The sequence below is a fragment of the Mytilus galloprovincialis genome, chromosome 8, assembly GCF_965363235.1.
Source record: "Mytilus galloprovincialis chromosome 8, xbMytGall1.hap1.1, whole genome shotgun sequence".
Classification (NCBI taxonomy): Eukaryota; Metazoa; Mollusca; class Bivalvia; order Mytilida; family Mytilidae; genus Mytilus; species Mytilus galloprovincialis.
Genome location: NC_134845.1, coordinates 32,084,045 through 32,111,296, shown reverse-complemented (window position 1 = coordinate 32,111,296; position 27,252 = coordinate 32,084,045). Strand labels below are relative to the sequence as shown.

At 32.4% G+C, this 27,252-nt stretch overlaps 1 protein-coding gene across 1 annotated transcript in view; it reads right to left on the bottom strand.

The window, feature by feature from the left end:
- The window catches only part of LOC143043007 (uncharacterized), a 43,887-nt gene that overhangs the window by 7,891 nt on the left and 8,744 nt on the right, over positions 1–27,252 (bottom strand). Inside the window, exons 3-19 of the mRNA XM_076215503.1 lie at positions 26,460–26,788; positions 25,716–25,845; positions 24,239–24,567; positions 23,507–23,636; positions 22,031–22,359; positions 21,287–21,416; positions 19,816–20,144; positions 19,072–19,201; positions 17,595–17,923; positions 16,851–16,980; positions 15,375–15,703; positions 14,631–14,760; positions 13,156–13,484; positions 12,411–12,540; positions 11,548–11,727; positions 9,716–9,730; positions 3,079–3,301 (exon numbers count right to left, since the gene is read on the bottom strand). Coding sequence (XP_076071618.1) covers positions 3,079–3,301; positions 9,716–9,730; positions 11,548–11,727; positions 12,411–12,540; positions 13,156–13,484; positions 14,631–14,760; positions 15,375–15,703; positions 16,851–16,980; positions 17,595–17,923; positions 19,072–19,201; positions 19,816–20,144; positions 21,287–21,416; positions 22,031–22,359; positions 23,507–23,636; positions 24,239–24,567; positions 25,716–25,845; positions 26,460–26,788 — 3,631 coding nt within the window. The remainder of the gene's footprint in view (positions 1–3,078; positions 3,302–9,715; positions 9,731–11,547; positions 11,728–12,410; positions 12,541–13,155; positions 13,485–14,630; positions 14,761–15,374; positions 15,704–16,850; positions 16,981–17,594; positions 17,924–19,071; positions 19,202–19,815; positions 20,145–21,286; positions 21,417–22,030; positions 22,360–23,506; positions 23,637–24,238; positions 24,568–25,715; positions 25,846–26,459; positions 26,789–27,252) is intronic.

Sequence of the window (27,252 nt, the reverse complement as noted above, 5' to 3'; positions counted from 1 at the left end):
CGTATCACAAATGATATCGGATATGTTCCTTACGTCGTAACTACAATCCCCTTCCCTTTCATGAATGTGACCTACCGAATTAGACTATTTACCAGATTTGTAATCACATAATCAACACGACGGGTGCCACATGTGGAGCAGGATCTGTTTACACTTCCGGAGCACCTGAGATCACCCTTAGTTTTTGGTGGGGTTCGTGTTGTTTATTCTTTAGTTTTCTATGTTGTGTCATGTGTACTATTGTTTTTCTGTTTGTCTTTTTCATTTTTAGCCATGGCGTTGTCAGTTTGTTTTAGATTAATGAGTTTGACTGTCCCTTTGGTATCTTTCGTCCCTCTTTTATTCTTAACCAAGTTTTTTACATGCTTTCGTCTTTTTATTTGTCGCTTTGGAAGAAGTCTGTATAACTCAGACTTTGCTTTTCTTTCATTTGTCTATCAAGTTATTAGAGGAACTTTCGTTATGTTTGTTCTTATTGTGCCATGCTCTTCGATTTTTTTCGTTGTAGGATTTCGATCGTCCTTTTTTGGTTCTTTTGAATCTTAAAATCAAGCACTTTCCCTAGCTATAACAAAATCGATGGACATTGGGAATGTGTTATAGAGACAACAACCCAACCTTAGAAAAAAACAACAGCAGAAGGTCACCAACAGGTCTTCAATGTAGCGAGAAATTCCCGCACACGGAGGCATCCTTCAGCTGGCCCCTAAACAAATATATACTAGTTCAGTGATAATGAACGCCATACTTAACTCCAAATTGTACACAAGAAACTAAAATTAAAATAATACAAGACTGAGGCTCCCGACTTGAGACAGGCGCTAAAAATGCTAGTGAGATCTCAACCCTCCCCCTATACCTCTAGCCAATGTAGAAAAGTAACAATACGAACATTAAAATCAGTTTAAGAGAAGTCCGAGTCTGATGTCAGAAGATGTAACCAAAGAAAATGAACAAAATGACAATATTACATAAATAACAACAGACTACTATCAGTTAACTGACATGTCAACTCCAGACTTTTATTAAAATGATTGAAAGATTATGATTTCATCATATGAATCAGACTTGGGGTAATTGTAATTGTAATTGTTAATCAGTTGTAATTGATTACAATTTTTCAAGTAATAATAATTGTAATCATTAATCAGCTAAAAATCTTATAATATGTAATTTAATTTAATCAATTACTTCTCAAAATGCCCTGTAATCCTGATTACTTTATGATTACAATCTGATTACAGTGAAAAAAATCTTAAACAGTATTTATGTTCAATTTTGTTATTCTTCTTTAATAATTATACAATATGTTAAGATAGTTTTATTTACTTTACAAATCATGGTAATTGTTGTGTATACCTCTGTAAAGAATAAACTGTTACAGTATTGAAAAGTCATCATTAGCACAAGAAGAGACATACAATACAATTATATGCCTCTCTTATTAAAAGATATTGTACATATATTCACAATTTAAAGATGTTCATACATCTATTTGATAATAACTTTTATTTTCAAGTTCTACTTTTCTCTAAACCTGAATGATAATCTTTTGCTAATTTTGTGATTTTTGTCAACTTTGAATTGACAGGTATAGAAAACAATAAATGTTTGTTTTTATTGCAATTACCAAATGAGTATAGCTGTAGGACAATATACATGATAAAAGATTAATTAGACAACTGAGTGAAAACTTATGTAATTAGCACAAACTAAATCAAAAGTTGGACACATATCTTGTTTAAAATAAGCAGATGTTTGTATGTATTTGGACTGGACATGTAAAATGCAACGATTTTTAGTACTTGTATTTTTTTTAAATGTATATCACAATTCCATTAAAATTTTACATAGTTTTTAACTGATAACTTTATTTCATGATATTGTAACCTCCATAACCTGCATCTTGAAAGACATATAAAACCTGGAATAGGTTTGAGGACAAACAGCATACTTTTTATATTTAATTGAATTCAAAATAATTCAGAGATCATTGATGATAATGTGTAATGGGTGATTACCAGTGACACAATGTTCATGTATTTATGTACAGGGAAATGTTGTGGTTTATTAAATAGATGAGTTTGCAGTTAACATTTTATAATATATCAAACAAAATCCTTTCTAAAAAATGCTATAGTTACAATGTATATTAAACGTTTATTCATTCACATCATTTAAAATGTGTGTTTAAAAAATATATCATTGTAATCATATGTAATCATGATTACTTTGCCAATGTAATCATTAATTTAATCAGACACTTTCAGAAATGATGTAATCATTAGTTTAATTTAATTTAATCGTACAAATAACAAAGGTATTGTAATTTAATCAATTACATTGAAAGTAATTGGACCCATCTCTGATATGAATATCAGGCACAATCCGTCCAGTTAGGGGTTTAGTATCGATAATACCATCATAACATATATGAGAAGAACTTAACCCGTATCATGCCAAAAACTGTTTTTTTTAATAAATGTGTTTAGTTCCGATGCAAAGAAGTAAATTAATAATAACGCTAAAATATGCAATCTTTATTGACCTGACAACAGTATCGTAACTATATCGCTTCTAAATAAGTCTATTTAAGGTTTTGTTAGTTTCGGAGGTGAATACTGACACTACATGATGGCGACCTTTCGCTATTGTGTGTAGACAAAAATATGAGGCTTGTACTGATTCCGTTTTGCTTTTACTGGAGGTTATAACTTCCAGTTGCATGTGTATAATAAAAATGTCCAAATGTCAAGCGCAATTAGCAACTTGAGTAAATATTTTTCAGAACAGTTTTTTTTCTGTCTTATCTAAAACAAGTATCCAGATTTACATACTTATTTGAAAAAAATTATGCATACAATACAAGAATTAAAAATAGTACAGAGTATGAGATATTTGTTTCTAGGTACTATGCATTTGACACATTCTTAAATCTGATATTTTGATTACTAAAAAACGGACACTTATCTGAAACACTATCAAATATAAAATCATGGTCTGTTTGACTAGCATGTCTAGTGTGTATATAATTTAATGAAAAGAAACCTCGAAAACAGAAATGTATTATATACTCACTTAAAAACAACAACAGAATCTGTATCTGATATTGTTAAGTTAGATATGCAAGTCCATGCGTCCATTATCGTTCCTAAAGCATTTACACTCATGGATGACTGTTTTGGTAGAATTGTATTCAGAAACTGAAGTGTAGTTGTTACCGGTTGGTTATTATCTGGTTTGGTATACTCATAAATCCATTCCGTATTCCTAAGTTCTGGAGGTAGCGTACAAATTCCATCTATAAAAAAGGTAAATGTATTAAGCACTATTTATGTTGCACATGAAAGTAACCTACCGATGTCAAAATTTCTCAAAATCTATACATAAAACAGTAGTACTAGTATTAAGATAGAGTTAACAAAGATCAAAATGTAATGATGTTAGGTTCCGGGACAAGATACACATATTATGACGCACCTTGCGATAAACAGACATATTTCGTAGATGTGCTCCATGCAAGTGGTTCATATTTAAAATGGATACGTTAAAGTGATTCCTCAATATTTTGTTTTAGTAATCTTTTTCATCAATGGTTTCCTTAAATGTGTGTTAATAATAACCTACAAATTTATTCGTTCTTTGTGTAATCATACGTTTTTTGATTGAGTTAAGTCTGCTAATTGATATTTTATCGTATGTTTTTATATGTTGTGATGTTATGCTATTGTTTCAGAAAAAGGGAGAAGGTTTGGGCCCATTAAAACGTTTAATCCCGCTGCAAATGTTTGCACCTGTCCTAAGTCAGGAATCTGATGTACAGTAGTTGTCGTTTGTTTATGTAATACATGTATATACGTGTTTCTCGTTTCTCGTTTTGTTTATATAGATTAGACCGTTGGTTTTCCCGTTTGAATGGTTTTACACTAGTAATTTTGGGGCCCTTTATAGCTTGTTGTTCGGTGTGAGCCAAGGCTCCGTGTTGAAGGCCGTACTTTAACCTATAATGGTTTAATTTTTAAATTGTTATTTGGATGGAGAGTTGTCTCATTGGCACTCACACCACATCTTCCTATATCTATTAGAACTGGACAACGTTTTATCTCAAATTGTACATCGAATCTATCTTATGATAATTCTTAAATGATTTGCCTATCTATAAATTCTTCACCCGGTTTGATGAATTATAACTGTTTCCATTGGTTTATATTCCGATACACCATGTTTTCAAAACTAGTTTCGTTACATTCACTGTGATCTATTCATGCGCGATAGACATGCATACAGCGATCGATCCTTGGATTTTCATTAAATGGAGATTGAAAAACAGAAGTATAAGAGTAGTTTGTATTTTAATATAAATATATACTAGAACACACCCGCGAAATCGCGGGCATTCAGAGCGTATTTGAGAGGATGTAAAGTGTTGTAGGCAGAATTTTGTAAAAGATTTATAATGACTTCAGAATTTCAGGAAAAGTATCAAAAGTCATAGGTACTTGGGGACAGGAAAATGTTTTTTTAATTAACCCTCGTCCTTTATTTCCAAAATTCCTATTTTTTGTTTTCTATTAATGTCATTATTAACATACACTTAGTGTACACGTATTATGAACATTCCAGTCAGGAGCCTGTAATTCAGTGGTTCAGTGATATTTGTTTTTCGTTAATTTTTTTTACATAAATAAGGCTGTTAATTTTCTCATTTAAATTGTTTAAATTGTCATAAGACTATGCAGTATCGGCTTTTGCTTATTGTTGAAGGCCGTAAGGTGACCTTTAAATGTTAATTTGTGTCATTTTGGTCTCTTGTGGAGAGCTGTCTCATTGGCATTCATAATACCACATCTTCTTTTTTTGTAAAACATTTAGCGACTTGAGAATTTCAGAAAAGGTATCAAAAGTCATAGGTAATTTGGGAAAGGATAATTGTTTTTCTAGCCCGGCTCCTCCTTCTTCAAACAAACATTTTTTTTTGTTCTCTATTAATTTTAATGACACATGAATAATTTTAGCGCTTATTTGTATATTATGAACATTCATTAATGGGGGATCGGGGCAGAGGCGGATTTAGGGAGCCCGCCCCCCCTTTCTGAAAAATAATTGGTTGATTATAGAGGGCATAACTGAAGCATGACCGGAGCGGACCCCTTCTTAGGCAGTCAACGGGCCCCTGCGTATGAACATTTCTGGATCCGCCACTTCGGAGGGGCCCTGATCCCAATATCCCGGGCTTAAAAACATGAAATCCCGAGGTTCTGAATTTATTATACAAATTAAATATCTCGACATCCCGAAATTCGAAAAAAGAAATCCCGGATCCCGAAATGGTCAATCCTGAAATTTCGATCTTAAAAACACCCGCTCCAGACGTCCTGAAAGTGTATTTTCTTTTTACAGTCAATTCTCAGTTTAATAATTGATCCACAGCGGTCATTGATATATTATTCAGACCCTCCCTATTAAATAAACCCTGTGACTGCCGTGGATAGTAAACTTGAAAATGATATCAGACAGAAAATACACTTTATTCGTAGTATATGTATTTGTTTCAAAGTAAAAAGAAAAACGCAAACCGGTGGTCTAATCTGACTTAAATTTCGTCCAATGACGGATATAGATAAGACAGAACATACACTGTATTCGTAGTATTAATGTATGTTCAAAGTATACAGAAAAACGCAAACCGGAAGTATAATCTGACTTAAAATTTCGCCCAATGACGGAAACATATCCGGAAGTCTTTTTTCTCGTTTTTCACCCAAAATAACTCAATCTGAATAATCATATGAATGGATGACAAATGCGATTATGCACTGAACCCATAGGACACAGAGGCATGATGATTAATTTATTGTGGAAAGAAGAGAAGCGACACCCAAAATGAGGTCTTCTCGTTTAATAGTATAGATAGCGGATATGGTGGAGTGGTCTATAGAGCTGAACATGAGGCTAAGCTATTGGTGATGTAGTGTAGTGAGTTTGAATCGCGCAGAGGGACGGACAAAAATGTGTCAACAGAAAAATCTAAGTCTAGTAATTTGCAGACTTATATGTATATTATTTCTAGGGGTAATTGGTGTGTAAACTGGGGAGATTAACTCACAAAATGAATAGAAGTCTTCGATTTACACATCAATAACCTCTAGAAAAAAATGTGTTTAATCCTATGATATTTTACCAATTTCAGTTACCGCAATCCTCAGTATTGCATTTACAGTTTAAGATGCATTTAAGTAAGTAACATATTATATCAGCTTATGACAGGAGAAGGTTATATGTGTTTATTTTTTTAAGTGTTTTTTTTTTCGTAAAAACAGATTACTTTTCAATGATTTTTTACGAACTGTTCAGTATAGTTGTTTCGCCTCTTTCGAATGGCTATACAATTATTAGTTTACACTCAGAATACAAATGATAAAATGTTATACCTTCTCGACCTCTAAATATAAGAAGGGCGAACACTCCCATCAATGTCAATTTACCCTCTAAATTTTTAGTAATCATTTCTTCGAAGAAAATTAAATACAAGCAATAGCATCTCAAGCATTCAGAAAAATAATTCAACAGAATAAGGCTAAAAACCTAAATCAGAAAGTCCCATGTCTTTAACATGTATTTACATGAAGATAAAGTTAGAGCGAAGGTAACAATCTAAAATGTAAACATACAAAAACTGAACATATCAAAATAGTACACATCATTAACAAAGAAGAGATTCAGCTGATGCTTGATAACGCTGTTTTATTTATACATTTCTTTGGTAAGGAGGAAAGGGGGCAAAATACTCGCTACATTTCCTCATTTCCTATAGACATTAGCAGTCCTCCTTCAAACGTTCATTTTTAAAACTATGTTAATAATTCTATAATATTTTTATTATACTGAAAATTTTTTATTTTACCCTCATTGCTATGTTAAACACTTAATTTATCGTTTGGTTAACACTTTGAGAAGCACATTAAGAATTCCTATTGATTATTAAGAAGAAGTGTTTCTATTAAGAATGTTGTGTAATCATTATCATCTTGTCAAGTATAGCTGGTTTACTAGTTCTTATATCGCCGCGAAATAGCCTTTTTGTGCTAAATAATCAACTAGTTCTTATTATTGTTTTGAATATGAGTTCGAATTACATGTTCTGATTGGAATTTCATATTACCAGATTTAAATTTAAAAATAAATATAAAATTATAAGGATCTTAGTCTATTTATATTCACCATTCTGATTAACAAAAACGGTTAAGGTCTTCCATAATATTGTCCATTTGACTTCTATATATTTGCAGAAAAAAATTCTTAAAAATTCATTTTTAAAAATTATTAATCTTTTTCTTGATGTATGTTAATATATGATACATACGAACTCTGACTATTAATTTCATAATTTTTGGTCAATAAATAAAAAAGTTTCCCATTGGGTCTCTATGTTAATTTTATTTTTTGAAGTGTTGATTACCTGATGGAGTAAGTATAAGTGGTGTAACGGCCTTCCAACCAAAACAAAAACAACATACATGTGCTTTTAAAGTTTGTTTATTTGTACCATGTGACTTTGTATATTTGAATATAAAGATGACCTGTACTGACCAACGAACAACATAAGATTTCATGTCATGTGATTGTTATAATTGTTCTATATATGACATGTATGATAGATTCTGTATTTTCCATTTTCTGTTTTCAAAAATTTAGATAAAACTTTTCAGAGCCTTTGTCTTTTTATGCAACTCACCATGCTAAAAGCATGAAAAGTTTGTGTATAGTTAGTCAACTTATATAATGATATAAAATCAATAATCTGAAGGTTTTTTTTTGTTTTGGTTGGAAGGCCATTACACCACTTATACTTACTCCATCAGGTAATCAACACTTCAAAAAATAAAATTAACATAGAGACCTAATGGGAAACTTTTTTATTTATTGACCAAAATTAATGAAATTAATAGTCAGAGTTCGTATGTATCATATATTAACATACATCAAGAAAAAAAATATTAATTTTTAAAAATGAATTTTTTTCTGCAAATATATAGAAGTCAAATGGACAATACTAAATAAGTAAATTCTGGATATTTTTTTTACTTGTTTCAAAATACATTTTGAAATCTTCCCTGATAAAGTAAAGCTATTCATGTCAATTTTGGACTGGTCGGTAACAAGTTACGAACTGGTCAGCATGACCTAACTATTCAAGTTTTCAGAGTACTTCATGACAGAAATATTATTTAAAGTTGTTGCATTCAATGTCAAATTAAGTTGTTGATTAGTTCAGAATGGATATAGATGATGTTTGGTTGAACAATAGTCCATCTTTTTCAAGATTTAGCAAAGTTAAAAGAAGGAAGGATTAGTTAACCATACAAGTTTAAAGTACATTCATCTTCTTAAAGATTTAGAATATATTTTAAAGAATGATAGCCTAAAATTTGTGGAAAACAGAAAATCAGAACATGCAAATATAACTGTGCAAAAAGTTGATGAAACCATAAACGTTAAAACGACTGCAGTTCCTTTGAAAATTGCACACCTTGTTTTAGATAAATACTAAATAAAAGAGCATTGCTGGATTTAGAAATATTATCTACGAACATGTGAAAACAGGTGTAGTAACCGTTACCTTGTAGTAGTAGATCTGTTAGATGTTCAAACTGTCATATATTTCATCACATGGCAGAGGAGAACATGCTGAAACCTTGCCTAAATCCCCATGGTACTAACTATTTCAGACGTGGACAGAAGAAAAGCCTTGCCGACTACATACTTAAAACAATATAAGTAGAGAAAGAGCTCAAACAAGTGATAAGGGATATTTAGAATATATTTAAAGATTGATGACTTAAAATTTGATGAAAAAAATACAATTGGAACATGCCAATATAACTCTCCAAAAAGTTTATGAAACTATAATAGTTAAAACTTATGAAGTTCTTTGTCCATTGGACCGCCTTTTCTTTATAAATAGAAGTTTTTATCTACCTTGACTGTCGATTATGCTCATGTTATTCCTTGCTAACAACTTAACATAGTCAACTATGATTAGTACATTGAAGTCCAAGTAATAAATAATCATAAGCTGGCCATATCCGTTGCAATGTATGATTTTAAGATATATATACAACAGGAGAACAATAGAATAACAAAATATCACTATACAGATACTCATGTTCTACACTTCCTAATACATGTAAAGCTATTGCAACAAGTCTAGAAATTGACAATGAAGGTCTCTTGAAAAAAAAACTGAATGACAAAAGAGATAATTTCAGGTTGGAAACCCCCCCCCTTTTTTTTGGACGATCAATGCATTTGAATGGGGACATGTAATTGGACTCTCCCCCTTTTGTCCTGGTTTAGGAACCCCTACCCCTTTTTAAAATGTCTGGATCCGCCCCTGACTCCTGCATTCAGAGTAAATATCTCCACCTAAAAAGATATTCAAGGGCTTGTTTATCCTATCATAATTTTCTTCATAGAGGGTTGCTGCTCAGAAAGCAGCTTTTTTTCAATGTTTATATAATAAACCAAGAGTTCAAAATCCTGATTTTTTTCAATTTAACACTTACAAGTTGGTTGACTGTTACGGTATCATGGTTATTGAATATCCATTTCACAGTGAATACAATACTGTTATCTTTTCCATGAATTTGACCTTTAAATTACTCAGTTAAACCAAAGTATAATTGAACTAACTTATGAATTGATATATACTTACTTGGATTTGGAATGCCTGTAAATAGAAATCTTACAGTACAAAATCCTTATTTGAATGTGAACACAAAATGGGAATCAGGCGAAATACCTTTGCAATTATTTATGATGCAACGCTATGACACATCCCCTAACTTAAGTATTTTGTTATGTGGTAGATTGATTCCTTCCTGTCATATTAAAAAAATCATTGGTAGGTAAAAAAAAGTCCATCATTTAGCTCGGACTGTCGTCAGATAGTTCTCTTTAAAATAAATTATAAACTTTTCCAATCGAGATTTTCACCAGTTTGTCAGCTTTTTTGTTATTATATATTACTCTTACAGACAGCCAGATTTTTGGTAGTTTGGTTTATTACTTACAAATGTAAGGATTTAATTAAAAGTAAAAAAAGCTAGAATGTTTAGTTTGAACAAGATTTTAATAGTCACCTTTAAATCCCTTTTTTTAACTTAATCACTTAATCAATTTGAATTTTATTGGAAGTCCAGGTTAATTTGAAAAAAAGTTATATAACAATTTAAAGATAACTGTCTTAATACAGGTTAGAGACCCACACTATTCCGTAGTAAATTTCTTTTAGACAATAAATACAAATTGCGCTTTCTCAACAAAATTTGGACAGTGTGCTGTTCTACTTTTGGACCAATATGATAAAATTATAGAAAACTTCACCGGCTCTGCCTTAAATTAAAATATGGACAATTTTATGTTGAAGGAGTCTTGAAATCTTTTGACAACCTCCAATGTGCTGATTATTAACCTTTGTCTACTGGACCAAATCACTACTTAACTCTAAAACTCATGACCCAAATATTTTGACAGTGTCATTTGATCCCAGACTTGCTATTTGAGGCATAAACATGGATAATTACATTTAAAAGGGGCATAAAAAAGATGGCAAGTACCACACTGTCAACACTTGGGACTATATTCAACAACAAAATCAAGGGACGACAATTGAGTGTTTGGACCTATAGTCCGGGCTTAAAATTCTATCGTTTTTTACTTATATTAATTAAATCCGTAGACTTGACAGCAATGAAACAAACTATATTACAACCTGTAATTCAGTAAGTTTAATATATAACTTAGTTGGCAGTATAGTTTGATGGTTGATTTAAAAAAAAATTAATGCAAAAAGTAAAGTGTGACTATTTGAATTCGATCCCAACTGATATTCAAGCTTTCAAAACCTACTTAACAATTTTAAATCCTTGAATTTGATTTCAATAAACCTCACTAAAGTATTATGTTTTGTTAGCTCAATACATGATTTATTTTGATGAGCTGATTAATACAAGAGTAGACAAAATGTAAAGGTCAATACGGAGTCTAAGGTGGTCGACACTGGTCAAGACAGGTAAAGACCAGTAAAGACAGGTAAAGACATGTCAAGATTGAGTAAAGACTGGTCGAAACTGGTGGAACTGAACAGAGACTGGTAAGACTGAAACGAGACTGGTCGAGCATTTGTACACAGCATTTCGATTTCATCAATATTATCAAGTACTGAGTCAGACTTATCAAGTAAAGTGTAGCCCAGAGCCGATTATAGTAAAATAAGACTTAAGTTCTGTCGAGATAATTTCGAGTCTTGTAAAGTAAAATTCTTTAAGTAGGATAATTTGCATACTGTGTATCTAATAATATTTATTATGAATGTTGGAATATAAGCCAATCGATTTTTCTTTTTATTTTAACCTGAAATAAACATGAATGTAAAAACAACTTCATACAATAGAAATATGTATGCACATGTTTGCCATAACGGCTGCTTAATGAAAAATAAAATTAGTATGCTCCTTATAAACAAAATGTACAAAGTGTTCGTACCACAGACCGGAGGACTTCCACTCCAGGTTTCATCCTTCATACATTGACGAGTCAGGTCACCAGACTTCAATACATTATCACTATCACAAGCATACGTAATATTGTCGTTTTCGTTTATACCAGTCTTATTCGTTATAGTAGCGAAATTTACTTCTGCAAGGTCAGGACATTCTATTAACTCTACAATTTAAAACAAAATCAATGTACATACATTTGTAGTTATGAATGATTGATCTTAGATAAATTACCTAAGCATTTCAGATAAAGGAAGAATGATATAAAATAAAACAACGGCCAAGACAGTACAACATTACTTTTTTTTAATAAATGTTGATAAATCCAATAGCATCAAATCGTACCCTGCCACAGGGTGGATCCAGAAAGATAAATGTTTATTTGAAAAATATAATTACATTTTACATACTTTAGCAAAACCACAAAACTAAATATCCACGAACATGTAAGTTTTCCTCAATACGCGAAAATTGGTACCCACGAACATAAATGAATCCACTATATTTGGTCTTTATATAAGGATTTTAATACTTCTCAAAAGTACCTGGATTATAATTTTAAAAAGGGGGCGGAAGATACCTGAGGGATTTTGAAACTGACACCGCCATGACTGCAAAGGAAAAAGTCGAACAGACAATTATAAGTTCCTTTAAAGCGACGATGAAAATTACAGACTAAACAAGACAAACTATATCAAAAACTTGGGACGATAAAAGGTGCTCCAGAAGAGAGAGCGGATCCTGCTCAACTGGCTGCACCGGTTGTGTTGCTTATGTTATTATGTTTACCAGATAAATAGTATAATTCGATAGGTTACATTCGAAGACAACATAACAGTCAAATCTTACCACAAGTAGAAAGTTCTACACTGTCTAAACGAATACTACTGCTGCCGGATTGTTTTGTGACTGTTATTCTTATAACGTTGTACTTTCTCGATTCCAATGGGATTTCTTCACCCGGCTGTACATTTGGGGCCTGAAATATTGTAGAAAGAAACTAAAATATATAGGTGGTTCTTTTGCGACATCTAATCAAAAGCATGTATGAATTTATTTCATTTCAAAATATTTTTTTTTTAAATTTGCCTGTTTTTTAATTACTTTCTTATTGAATAAGTATAATAAAATGAACTTTAATAATATACATATAGCTATTGACTGATAATGAGATTGATACGATCAACCAAAGAGATATGTATTTATTCAGTTTATTGAAGATCCTTGTTTTTATATACTGAATATGTATTCTGTTAACTGTAATGAATTGATAAAATCGATTAAATTTCCTAATAAAACTCCTACAATTAATCCCGTAATATATCATCATATAAACTTCTAATGTTAACATAACATAACATTAAGGAGATGAGGTGTGCATCCAAATGAGACAACTGTCCAATGAAGGACAATCGACGAAGATACACGAAAGTAAAGGTTACCATACGGCTTCAATAATGAAAATAAATGTGATAATATATAAAAACTCAAAAGGGAAATCTCACTACCTAATTTGTATATTCAAAATGCATGTTACATATCATAAATTAGTTTGATCTTATTTGGAGCCGAGACGATCATAACAATCATTTACCTGAACAGTTATAAACTCTGGATTATCTGGAAGATTATACTTCACGGTAATAGTAGCAATGCCATCACCAGAAACTGTTACACCATTTACTTCTTCGTCTAAACCGTCAATCAACAGAACCATAATAGATTCATTTGTCTCAACAAACTTGTTATCGTCTTTCTCTTGAAGTGCATCTTTGTCGCTTGTGGACAAGGGTGCCAACGGGTTATTTGTATCAATATTAGACTCGCCTAGTACAACTTTTTCTTTAACACATTCTGTAGCTGTTGTAACCTCTATAGTAGATGGTTGTGTAGTTGTTCCCATTGAAACTGTTGTAAGTTCACCTATTATAATAAACAATGCATTAAAAAACGAAAGCAGCAATTACAAGTATTTTTTTTTTCAAATTTGACATTTAATACAGAGTTAATCATTGTTTGCTGTCCAATAAAATGTTATGACAACTCATTCGTTACCATTCTTTACATAGAGAATAATACATGGCAAAATCCGTATCATATGTCGTATCATCCCGAGACATCAATATCAGCCCAAGGGCCTTTAGGCCCGAGGGATGATATTGGTCGAGGGTGATACGGCATGTGATACGGATTTTGCCATGTATTATACGCTTTATCATATATTTCAACAGAAGAGTATAATATTTTATGAACTGTTTTCTGATCCATAGCACTGGATTACCTTCAGTTCTACTTGTTTCAAAGGCCTAAAAGAACTGCTCAATTATTCGACGCACCATAATTACCTTAATTAGTTACAAATGAGGGACGAAAGATACCAAAGGGACAGTCAAACTCGTAAATCTAAAAAAAAAGACAAACAGAAACACAGAAAAACAATAGTACACATGACACAACATAGAAAACTAAAGAATAAACAACACGAACCCCACGAAAAACCAGGGGTGATCTCAGGTGCTCCGGAAGGGTAAGCAGATCCTGCTCCACATGCGGCACCCGTCGTGTTGCTTATGTGATTACAAATCATGTAAATAGTCTAATTCGGTATGTCAAATTCATGAAAGGGAAGGGGATTGTAGTTACGACGTAAGGAACATATTCGATATTATTTGTGAAACGGTTATTCCATAACGGTCAACCAACAGGAGGAGTGCCACATGTGTCTTTTTAATCATGGCTTTGTCACATACTTTTTTACTTATGAGTTAGAATGGACCTTTGAGAGCTTGTCCCTCTTATGATAGTACAAATGTATGCATTGTCAATTTTTCATACTTGTAAATGGCAGAAAAAAAGATTCTATCTATACATGTATACATGATAGATATAAAAACTAAAAACAGGTTCATACCAATAAAACATGAATACTTTAAAAGCACAAGGCAAAGGCTGGGTAAAAAAATACTCGAGTCAAAAGAAATAAATATAATGAATATTTGGTGTTCAGAAATTTGTGGTTTTGCTTTGCAAAGATTTATAGCGCTAGACAACATAACAGTCAAATCTTACCACAAGTAGAAAGTTCTACACTGTCTAAACGAATACTACTGCTGCCGGATTGTTTTGTGACTGTTATTCTTATAACGTTGTACTTTCTCGATTCCAATGGGATTTCTTCACCCGGCTGTACATTTGGGGCCTGAAATATTGTAGAAAGAAACTAAAATATATAGGTGGTTCTTTTGCGACATCTAATCAAAAGCATGTATGAATTTATTTCATTTCAAATTAATTTTTTTTAAATTTGCCTGTTTTTTAATTACTTTCTTATTGAATAAGTATAATAAAATGAACTTTAATAATATACATATAGCTATTGACTGATAATGAGATTGATACGATCAACCAAAGAGATATGTATTTATTCAGTTTATTGAAGATCCTTGTTTTTATATACTGAATATGTATTCTGTTAACTGTAATGAATTGATAAAATCGATTAAATTTCCTAATAAAACTCCTACAATTAATCCCGTAATATATCATCATATAGACTTCTAATGTTAACATAACATAACATTAAGGAGATGAGGTGTGCATCCAAATGAGACAACTGTCCAATGAAGGACAATCGACGAAGATACACGAAAGTAAAGGTTACCATACGGCTTCAATAATGAAAATAAATGTGATAATATATAAAAACTCAAAAGGGAAATCTCACTACCTAATTTGTATATTCAAAATGCATGTTACATATCATAAATTAGTTTGATCTTATTTGGAGCCGAGACGATCATAACAATCATTTACCTGAACAGTTATAAACTCTGGATTATCTGGAAGATTATACTTCACGGTAATAGTAGCAATGCCATCACCAGAAACTGTTACACCATTTACTTCTTCGTCTAAACCGTCAATCAACAGAACCATAATAGATTCATTTGTCTCAACAAACTTGTTATCGTCTTTCTCTTGAAGTGCATCTTTGTCGCTTGTGGACAAGGGTGCCAACGGGTTATTTGTATCAATATTAGACTCGCCTAGTACAACTTTTTCTTTAACACATTCTGTAGCTGTTGTAACCTCTATAGTAGATGGTTGTGTAGTTGTTCCCATTGAAACTGTTGTAAGTTCACCTATTATAATAAACAATGCATTAAAAAACGAAAGCAGCAATTACAAGTATTTTTTTTTTCAAATTTGACATTTAATACAGAGTTAATCATTGTTTGCTGTCCAATAAAATGTTATGACAACTCATTCGTTACCATTCTTTACATAGAGAATAATACATGGCAAAATCCGTATCATATGTCGTATCATCCCGAGACATCAATATCAGCCCAAGGGCCTTTAGGCCCGAGGGATGATATTGGTCGAGGGTGATACGGCATGTGATACGGATTTTGCCATGTATTATACGCTTTATCATATATTTCAACAGAAGAGTATAATATTTTATGAACTGTTTTCTGATCCATAGCACTGGATTACCTTCAGTTCTACTTGTTTCAAAGGCCTAAAAGAACTGCTCAATTATTCGACGCACCATAATTACCTTAATTAGTTACAAATGAGGGACGAAAGATACCAAAGGGACAGTCAAACTCGTAAATCTAAAAAAAAAGACAAACAGAAACACAGAAAAACAATAGTACACATGACACAACATAGAAAACTAAAGAATAAACAACACGAACCCCACGAAAAACCAGGGGTGATCTCAGGTGCTCTGGAAGGGTAAGCAGATCCTGCTCCACATGCGGCACCCGTCGTGTTGCTTATGTGATTACAAATCATGTAAATAGTCTAATTCGGTATGTCAAATTCATGAAAGCGAAGGGGATTGTAGTTACGACGTAAGGAACATATTCGATATTATTTGTGAAACGGTTATTCCATAACGGTCAACCAACAGGAGGGGTGCCACATGTGTCTTTTTAATCATGGCTTTGTCACATACTTTTTTACTTATGAGTTAGAATGGACCTTTGAGAGCTTGTCCCTCTTATGATAGTACAAATGTATGCATTGTCAATTTTTCATACTTGTAAATGGCAGAAAAAAAGATTCTATCTATACATGTATACATGATAGATATAAAAACTAAAAACAGGTTCATACCAATAAAACATGAATACTTTAAAAGCACAAGGCAAAGGCTGGGTAAAAAAATACTCGAGTCAAAAGAAATAAATATAATGAATATTTGGTGTTCAGAAATTTGTGGTTTTGTTTTTGCAAAGATTTATAGCGCTAGACAACATAACAGTCAAATCTTACCACAAGTAGAAAGTTCTACACTGTCTAAACGAATACTACTGCTGCCGGATTGTTTTGTGACTGTTATTCTTATAACGTTGTACTTTCTCGATTCCAATGGGATTTCTTCACCCGGCTGTACATTTGGGGCCTGAAATATTGTAGAAAGAAACTAAAATATATAGGTGGTTCTTTTGCGACATCTAATCAAAAGCATGTATGAATTTATTTCATTTCAAATTAATTTTTTTTAAATTTGCCTGTTTTTTAATTACTTTCTTATTGAATAAGTATAATAAAATGAACTTTAATAATATACATATAGCTATTGACTGATAATGAGATTGATACGATCAACCAAAGAGATATGTATTTATTCAGTTTATTGAAGATCCTTGTTTTTATATACTGAATATGTATTCTGTTAACTGTAATGAATTGATAAAATCGATTAAATTTCCTAATAAAACTCCTACAATTAATCCCGTAATATATCATCATATAGACTTCTAATGTTAACATAACATAACATTAAGGAGATGAGGTGTGCATCCAAATGAGACAACTGTCCAATGAAGGACAATCGACGAAGATACACGAAAGTAAAGGTTACCATACGGCTTCAATAATGAAAATAAATGTGATAATATATAAAAACTCAAAAGGGAAATCTCACTACCTAATTTGTATATTCAAAATGCATGTTACATATCATAAATTAGTTTTATCTTATTTGGAGCCGAGGCGATCATAACAATCATTTACCTGAACAGTTATAAACTCTGGATTATCTGGAAGATTATACTTCACGGTAATAGTAGCAATGCCATCACCAGAAACTGTTACACCATTTACTTCTTCGTCTAAACCGTCAATCAACAGAACCATAATAGATTCATTTGTCTCAACAAACTTGTTATCGTCTTTCTCTTGAAGTGCATCTTTGTCGCTTGTGGACAAGGGTGCCAACGGGTTATTTGTATCAATATTAGACTCGCCTAGTACAACTTTTTCTTTAACACATTCTGTAGCTGTTGTAACCTCTATAGTAGATGGTTGTGTAGTTGTTCCCATTGAAACTGTTGTAAGTTCACCTATTATAATAAACAATGCATTAAAAAACGAAAGCAGCAATTACAAGTATTTTTTTCTTTCAAATTTGACATTTAATACAGAGTTAATCATTGTTTGCTGTCCAATAAAATGTTATGACAACTCATTCGTTACCATTCTTTACATAGAGAATAATACATGGCAAAATCCGTATCATATGTCGTATCATCCCGAGACATCAATATCAGCCCAAGGGCCTTTAGGCCCGAGGGATGATATTGGTCGAGGGTGATACGGCATGTGATACGGATTTTGCCATGTATTATACGCTTTATCATATATTTCAACAGAAGAGTATAATATTTTATGAACTGTTTTCTGATCCATAGCACTGGATTACCTTCAGTTCTACTTGTTTCAAAGGCCTAAAAGAACTGCTCAATTATTCGACGCACCATAATTACCTTAATTAGTTACAAATGAGGGACGAAAGATACCAAAGGGACAGTCAAACTCGTAAATCTAAAAAAAAAGACAAACAGAAACACAGAAAAACAATAGTACACATGACACAACATAGAAAACTAAAGAATAAACAACACGAACCCCACGAAAAACCAGGGGTGATCTCAGGTGCTCCGGAAGGGTAAGCAGATCCTGCTCCACATGCGGCACCCGTCGTGTTGCTTATGTGATTACAAATCATGTAAATAGTCTAATTCGGTATGTCAAATTCATGAAAGGGAAGGGGATTGTAGTTACGACGTAAGGAACATATTCGATATTATTTGTGAAACGGTTATTCCATAACGGTCAACCAACAGGAGGGGTGCCACATGTGTCTTTTTAATCATGGCTTTGTCACATACTTTTTTACTTATGAGTTAGAATGGACCTTTGAGAGCTTGTCCCTCTTATGATAGTACAAATGTATGCATTGTCAATTTTTCATACTTGTAAATGGCAGAAAAAAAGATTCTATCTATACATGTATACATGATAGATATAAAAACTAAAAACAGGTTCATACCAATAAAACATGAATACTTTAAAAGCACAAGGCAAAGGCTGGGTAAAAAAATACTCGAGTCAAAAGAAATAAATATAATGAATATTTGGTGTTCAGAAATTTGTGGTTTTGTTTTTGCAAAGATTTATAGCGCTAGACAACATAACAGTCAAATCTTACCACAAGTAGAAAGTTCTACACTGTCTAAACGAATACTACTGCTGCCGGATTGTTTTGTGACTGTTATTCTTATAACGTTGTACTTTCTCGATTCCAATGGGATTTCTTCACCCGGCTGTACATTTGGGGCCTGAAATATTGTAGAAAGAAACTAAAATATATAGGTGGTTCTTTTGCGACATCTAATCAAAAGCATGTATGAATTTATTTCATTTCAAATTATTTTTTTTTAAATTTGCCTGTTTTTTAATTACTTTCTTATTGAATAAGTATAATAAAATGAACTTTAATAATATACATATAGCTATTGACTGATAATGAGATTGATACGATCAACCAAAGAGATATGTATTTATTCAGTTTATTGAAGATCCTTGTTTTTATATACTGAATATGTATTCTGTTAACTGTAATGAATTGATAAAATCGATTAAATTTCCTAATAAAACTCCTACAATTAATCCCGTAATATATCATCATATAGACTTCTAATGTTAACATAACATAACATTAAGGAGATGAGGTGTGCATCCAAATGAGACAACTGTCCAATGAAGGACAATCGACGAAGATACACGAAAGTAAAGGTTACCATACGGCTTCAATAATGAAAATAAATGTGATAATATATAAAAACTCAAAAGGGAAATCTCACTACCTAATTTGTATATTCAAAATGCATGTTACATATCATAAATTAGTTTGATCTTATTTGGAGCCGAGACGATCATAACAATCATTTACCTGAACAGTTATAAACTCTGGATTATCTGGAAGATTATACTTCACGGTAATAGTAGCAATGCCATCACCAGAAACTGTTACACCATTTACTTCTTCGTCTAAACCGTCAATCAACAGAACCATAATAGATTCATTTGTCTCAACAAACTTGTTATCGTCTTTCTCTTGAAGTGCATCTTTGTCGCTTGTGGACAAGGGTGCCAACGGGTTATTTGTATCAATATTAGACTCGCCTAGTACAACTTTTTCTTTAACACATTCTGTAGCTGTTGTAACCTCTATAGTAGATGGTTGTGTAGTTGTTCCCATTGAAACTGTTGTAAGTTCACCTATTTTAATAAACAATGCATTAAAAAACGAAAGCAGCAATTACAAGTATTTTTTTTTTCAAATTTGACATTTAATACAGAGTTAATCATTGTTTGCTGTCCAATAAAATGTTATGACAACTCATTCGTTACCATTCTTTACATAGAGAATAATACATGGCAAAATCCGTATCATATGTCGTATCATCCCGAGACATCAATATCAGCCCAAGGGCCTTTAGGCCCGAGGGATGATATTGGTCGAGGGTGATACGGCATGTGATACGGATTTTGCCATGTATTATACGCTTTATCATATATTTCAACAGAAGAGTATAATATTTTATGAACTGTTTTCTGATCCATAGCACTGGATTACCTTCAGTTCTACTTGTTTCAAAGGCCTAAAAGAACTGCTCAATTATTCGACGCACCATAATTACCTTAATTAGTTACAAATGAGGGACGAAAGATACCAAAGGGACAGTCAAACTCGTAAATCTAAAAAAAAAAGACAAACAGAAACACAGAAAAACAATAGTACACATGACACAACATAGAAAACTAAAGAATAAACAACACGAACCCCACGAAAAACCAGGGGTGATCTCAGGTGCTCCGGAAGGGTAAGCAGATCCTGCTCCACATGCGGCACCCGTCGTGTTGCTTATGTGATTACAAATCATGTAAATAGTCTAATTCGGTATGTCAAATTCATGAAAGGGAAGGGGATTGTAGTTACGACGTAAGGAACATATTCGATATTATTTGTGAAACGGTTATTCCATAACGGTCAACCAACAGGAGGGGTGCCACATGTGTCTTTTTAATCATGGCTTTGTCACATACTTTTTTACTTATGAGTTAGAATGGACCTTTGAGAGCTTGTCCCTCTTATGATAGTACAAATGTATGCATTGTCAATTTTTCATACTTGTAAATGGCAAAAAAAAAGATTCTATCTATACATGTATACATGATAGATATAAAAACTAAAAACAGGTTCATACCAATAAAACATGAATACTTTAAAAGCACAAGGCAAAGGCTGGGTAAAAAAATACTCGAGTCAAAAGAAATAAATATAATGAATATTTGGTGTTCAGAAATTTGTGGTTTTGTTTTTGCAAAGATTTATAGACAACATAACAGTCAAATCTTACCACAAGTAGAAAGTTCTACACTGTCTAAACGAATACTACTGCTGCCGGATTGTTTTGTGACTGTTATTCTTATAACGTTGTACTTTCTCGATTCCAATGGGATTTCTTCACCCGGCTGTACATTTGGGGCCTGAAATATTGTAGAAAGAAACTAAAATATATAGGTGGTTCTTTTGCGACATCTAATCAAAAGCATGTATGAATTTATTTCATTTCAAATTAATTTTTTTTAAATTTGCCTGTTTTTTAATTACTTTCTTATTGAATAAGTATAATAAAATGAACTTTAATAATATACATATAGCTATTGACTGATAATGAGATTGATACGATCAACCAAAGAGATATGTATTTATTCAGTTTATTGAAGATCCTTGTTTTTATATACTGAATATGTATTCTGTTAACTGTAATGAATTGATAAAATCGATTAAATTTCCTAATAAAACTCCTACAATTAATCCCGTAATATATCATCATATAGACTTCTAATGTTAACATAACATAACATTAAGGAGATGAGGTGTGCATCCAAATGAGACAACTGTCCAATGAAGGACAATCGACGAAGATACACGAAAGTAAAGGTTACCATACGGCTTCAATAATGAAAATAAATGTGATAATATATAAAAACTCAAAAGGGAAATCTCACTACCTAATTTGTATATTCAAAATGCATGTTACATATCATAAATTAGTTTTATCTTATTTGGAGCCGAGACGATCATAACAATCATTTACCTGAACAGTTATAAACTCTGGATTATCTGGAAGATTATACTTCACGGTAATAGTAGCAATGCCATCACCAGAAACTGTTACACCATTTACTTCTTCGTCTAAACCGTCAATCAACAGAACCATAATAGATTCATTTGTCTCAACAAACTTGTTATCGTCTTTCTCTTGAAGTGCATCTTTGTCGCTTGTGGACAAGGGTGCCAACGGGTTATTTGTATCAATATTAGACTCGCCTAGTACAACTTTTTCTTTAACACATTCTGTAGCTGTTGTAACCTCTATAGTAGATGGTTGTGTAGTTGTTCCCATTGAAACTGTTGTAAGTTCACCTATTATAATAAACAATGCATTAAAAAACGAAAGCAGCAATTACAAGTATTTTTTTTTTCAAATTTGACATTTAATACAGAGTTAATCATTGTTTGCTGTCCAATAAAATGTTATGACAACTCATTCGTTACCATTCTTTACATAGAGAATAATACATGGCAAAATCCGTATCATATGTCGTATCATCCCGAGACATCAATATCAGCCCAAGGGCCTTTAGGCCCGAGGGATGATATTGGTCGAGGGTGATACGGCATGTGATACGGATTTTGCCATGTATTATACGCTTTATCATATATTTCAACAGAAGAGTATAATATTTTATGAACTGTTTTCTGATCCATAGCACTGGATTACCTTCAGTTCTACTTGTTTCAAAGGCCTAAAAGAACTGCTCAATTATTCGACGCACCATAATTACCTTAATTAGTTACAAATGAGGGACGAAAGATACCAAAGGGACAGTCAAACTCGTAAATCTAAAAAAAAAGACAAACAGAAACACAGAAAAACAATAGTACACATGACACAACATAGAAAACTAAAGAATAAACAACACGAACCCCACGAAAAACCAGGGGTGATCTCAGGTGCTCCGGAAGGGTAAGCAGATCCTGCTCCACATGCGGCACCCGTCGTGTTGCTTATGTGATTACAAATCATGTAAATAGTCTAATTCGGTATGTCAAATTCATGAAAGGGAAGGGGATTGTAGTTACGACGTAAGGAACATATTCGATATTATTTGTGAAACGGTTATTCCATAACGGTCAACCAACAGGAGGGGTGCCACATGTGTCTTTTTAATCATGGCTTTGTCACATACTTTTTTACTTATGGGTTAGAATGGACCTTTGAGAGCTTGTCCCTCTTATGATAGTACAAATGTATGCATTGTCAATTTTTCATACTTGTAAATGGCAGAAAAAAAGATTCTATCTATACATGTATACATGATAGATATAAAAACTAAAAACAGGTTCATACCAATAAAACATGAATACTTTAAAAGCACAAGGCAAAGGCTGGGTAAAAAAATACTCGAGTCAAAAGAAATAAATATAATGAATATTTGGTGTTCAGAAATTTGTGGTTTTGTTTTTGCAAAGATTTATAGCGCTAGACAACATAACAGTCAAATCTTACCACAAGTAGAAAGTTCTACACTGTCTAAACGAATACTACTGCTGCCGGATTGTTTTGTGACTGTTATTCTTATAACGTTGTACTTTCTCGATTCCAATGGGATTTCTTCACCCGGCTGTACATTTGGGGCCTGAAATATTGTAGAAAGAAACTAAAATATATAGGTGGTTCTTTTGCGACATCTAATCAAAAGCATGTATGAATTTATTTCATTTCAAATTAATTTTTTTTAAATTTGCCTGTTTTTTAATTACTTTCTTATTGAATAAGTATAATAAAATGAACTTTAATAATATACATATAGCTATTGACTGATAATGAGATTGATACGATCAACCAAAGAGATATGTATTTATTCAGTTTATTGAAGATCCTTGTTTTTATATACTGAATATGTATTCTGTTAACTGTAATGAATTGATAAAATCGATTAAATTTCCTAATAAAACTCCTACAATATATCATCATATAGACTTCTAATGTTAACATAACATAACATTAAGGAGATGAGGTGTGCATCCAAATGAGACAACTGTCCAATGAAGGACAATCGACGAAGATACACGAAAGTAAAGGTTACCATACGGCTTCAATAATGAAAATAAATGTGATAATATATAAAAACTCAAAAGGGAAATCTCACTACCTAATTTGTATATTCAAAATGCATGTTACATATCATAAATTAGTTTTATCTTATTTGGAGCCGAGACGATCATAACAATCATTTACCTGAACAGTTATAAACTCTGGATTATCTGGAAGATTATACTTCACGGTAATAGTAGCAATGCCATCACCAGAAACTGTTACACCATTTACTTCTTCGTCTAAACCGTCAATCAACAGAACCATAATAGATTCATTTGTCTCAACAAACTTGTTATCGTCTTTCTCTTGAAGTGCATCTTTGTCGCTTGTGGACAAGGGTGCCAACGGGTTATTTGTATCAATATTAGACTCGCCTAGTACAACTTTTTCTTTAACACATTCTGTAGCTGTTGTAACCTCTATAGTAGATGGTTGTGTAGTTGTTCCCATTGAAACTGTTGTAAGTTCACCTATTATAATAAACAATGCATTAAAAAACGAAAGCAGCAATTACAAGTATTTTTTTTTTTCAAATTTGACATTTAATACAGAGTTAATCATTGTTTGCTGTCCAATAAAATGTTATGACAACTCATTCGTTACCATTCTTTACATAGAGAATAATACATGGCAAAATCCGTATCATATGTCGTATCATCCCGAGACATCAATATCAGCCCAAGGGCCTTTAGGCCCGAGGGATGATATTGGTCGAGGGTGATACGGCATGTGATACGGATTTTGCCATGTATTATACGCTTTATCATATATTTCAACAGAAGAGTATAATATTTTATGAACTGTTTTCTGATCCATAGCACTGGATTACCTTCAGTTCTACTTGTTTCAAAGGCCTAAAAGAACTGCTCAATTATTCGACGCACCATAATTACCTTAATTAGTTACAAATGAGGGACGAAAGATACCAAAGGGACAGTCAAACTCGTAAATCTAAAAAAAAAGACAAACAGAAACACAGAAAAACAATAGTACACATGACACAACATAGAAAACTAAAGAATAAACAACACGAACCCCACGAAAAACCAGGGGTGATCTCAGGTGCTCTGGAAGGGTAAGCAGATCCTGCTCCACATGCGGCACCCGTCGTGTTGCTTATGTGATTACAAATCATGTAAATAGTCTAATTCGGTATGTCAAATTCATGAAAGGGAAGGGGATTGTAGTTACGACGTAAGGAACATATTCGATATTATTTGTGAAACGGTTATTCCATAACGGTCAACCAACAGGAGGGGTGCCACATGTGTCTTTTTAATCATGGCTTTGTCACATACTTTTTTACTTATGAGTTAGAATGGACCTTTGAGAGCTTGTCCCTCTTATGATAGTACAAATGTATGCATTGTCAATTTTTCATACTTGTAAATGGCAGAAAAAAAGATTCTATCTATACATGTATACATGATAGATATAAAAACTAAAAACAGGTTCATACCAATAAAACATGAATACTTTAAAAGCACAAGGCAAAGGCTGGGTAAAAAAATACTCGAGTCAAAAGAAATAAATATAATGAATATTTGGTGTTCAGAAATTTGTGGTTTTGTTTTTGCAAAGATTTATAGCGCTAGACAACATAACAGTCAAATCTTACCACAAGTAGAAAGTTCTACACTGTCTAAACGAATACTACTGCTGCCGGATTGTTTTGTGACTGTTATTCTTATAACGTTGTACTTTCTCGATTCCAATGGGATTTCTTCACCCGGCTGTACATTTGGGGCCTGAAATATTGTAGAAAGAAACTAAAATATATAGGTGGTTCTTTTGCGACATCTAATCAAAAGCATGTATGAATTTATTTCATTTCAAATTAATTTTTTTTAAATTTGCCTGTTTTTTAATTACTTTTTTATTGAATAAGTATAATAACATGAACTTTAATAATATACATATAGCTATTGACTGATAATGAGATTGATACGATCAACCAAAGAGATATGTATTTATTCAGTTTATTGAAGATCCTTGTTTTTATATACTGAATATGTATTCTGTTAACTGTAATGAATTGATAAAATCGATTAAATTTCCTAATAAAACTCCTACAATTAATCCCGTAATATATCATCATATAGACTTCTAATGTTAACATAACATAACATTAAGGAGATGAGGTGTGCATCCAAATGAGACAACTGTCCAATGAAGGACAATCGACGAAGATACACGAAAGTAAAGGTTACCATACGGCTTCAATAATGAAAATAAATGTGATAATATATAAAAACTCAAAAGGGAAATCTCACTACCTAATTTGTATATTCAAAATGCATGTTACATATCATAAATTAGTTTTATCTTATTTGGAGCCGAGACGATCATAACAATCATTTACCTGAACAGTTATAAACTCTGGATTATCTGGAAGATTATACTTCACGGTAATAGTAGCAATGCCATCACCAGAAACTGTTACACCATTTACTTCTTCGTCTAAACCGTCAATCAACAGAACCATAATAGATTCATTTGTCTCAACAAACTTGTTATCGTCTTTCTCTTGAAGTGCATCTTTGTCGCTTGTGGACAAGGGTGCCAACGGGTTATTTGTATCAATATTAGACTCGCCTAGTACAACTTTTTCTTTAACACATTCTGTAGCTGTTGTAACCTCTATAGTAGATGGTTGTGTAGTTGTTCCCATTGAAACTGTTGTAAGTTCACCTATTATAATAAACAATGCATTAAAAAACGAAAGCAGCAATTACAAGTATTTTTTTTTCAAATTTGACATTTAATACAGAGTTAATCATTGTTTGCTGTCCAATAAAATGTTATGACAACTCATTCGTTACCATTCTTTACATAGAGAATAATACATGGCAAAATCCGTATCATATGTCGTATCATCCCGAGACATCAATATCAGCCCAAGGGCCTTTAGGCCCGAGGGATGATATTGGTCGAGGGTGATACGGCATGTGATACGGATTTTGCCATGTATTATACGCTTTATCATATATTTCAACAGAAGAGTATAATATTTTATGAACTGTTTTCTGATCCATAGCACTGGATTACCTTCAGTTCTACTTGTTTCAAAGGCCTAAAAGAACTGCTCAATTATTCGACGCACCATAATTACATGTACCTTAATTAGTTACAAATGAGGGACGAAAGATACCAAA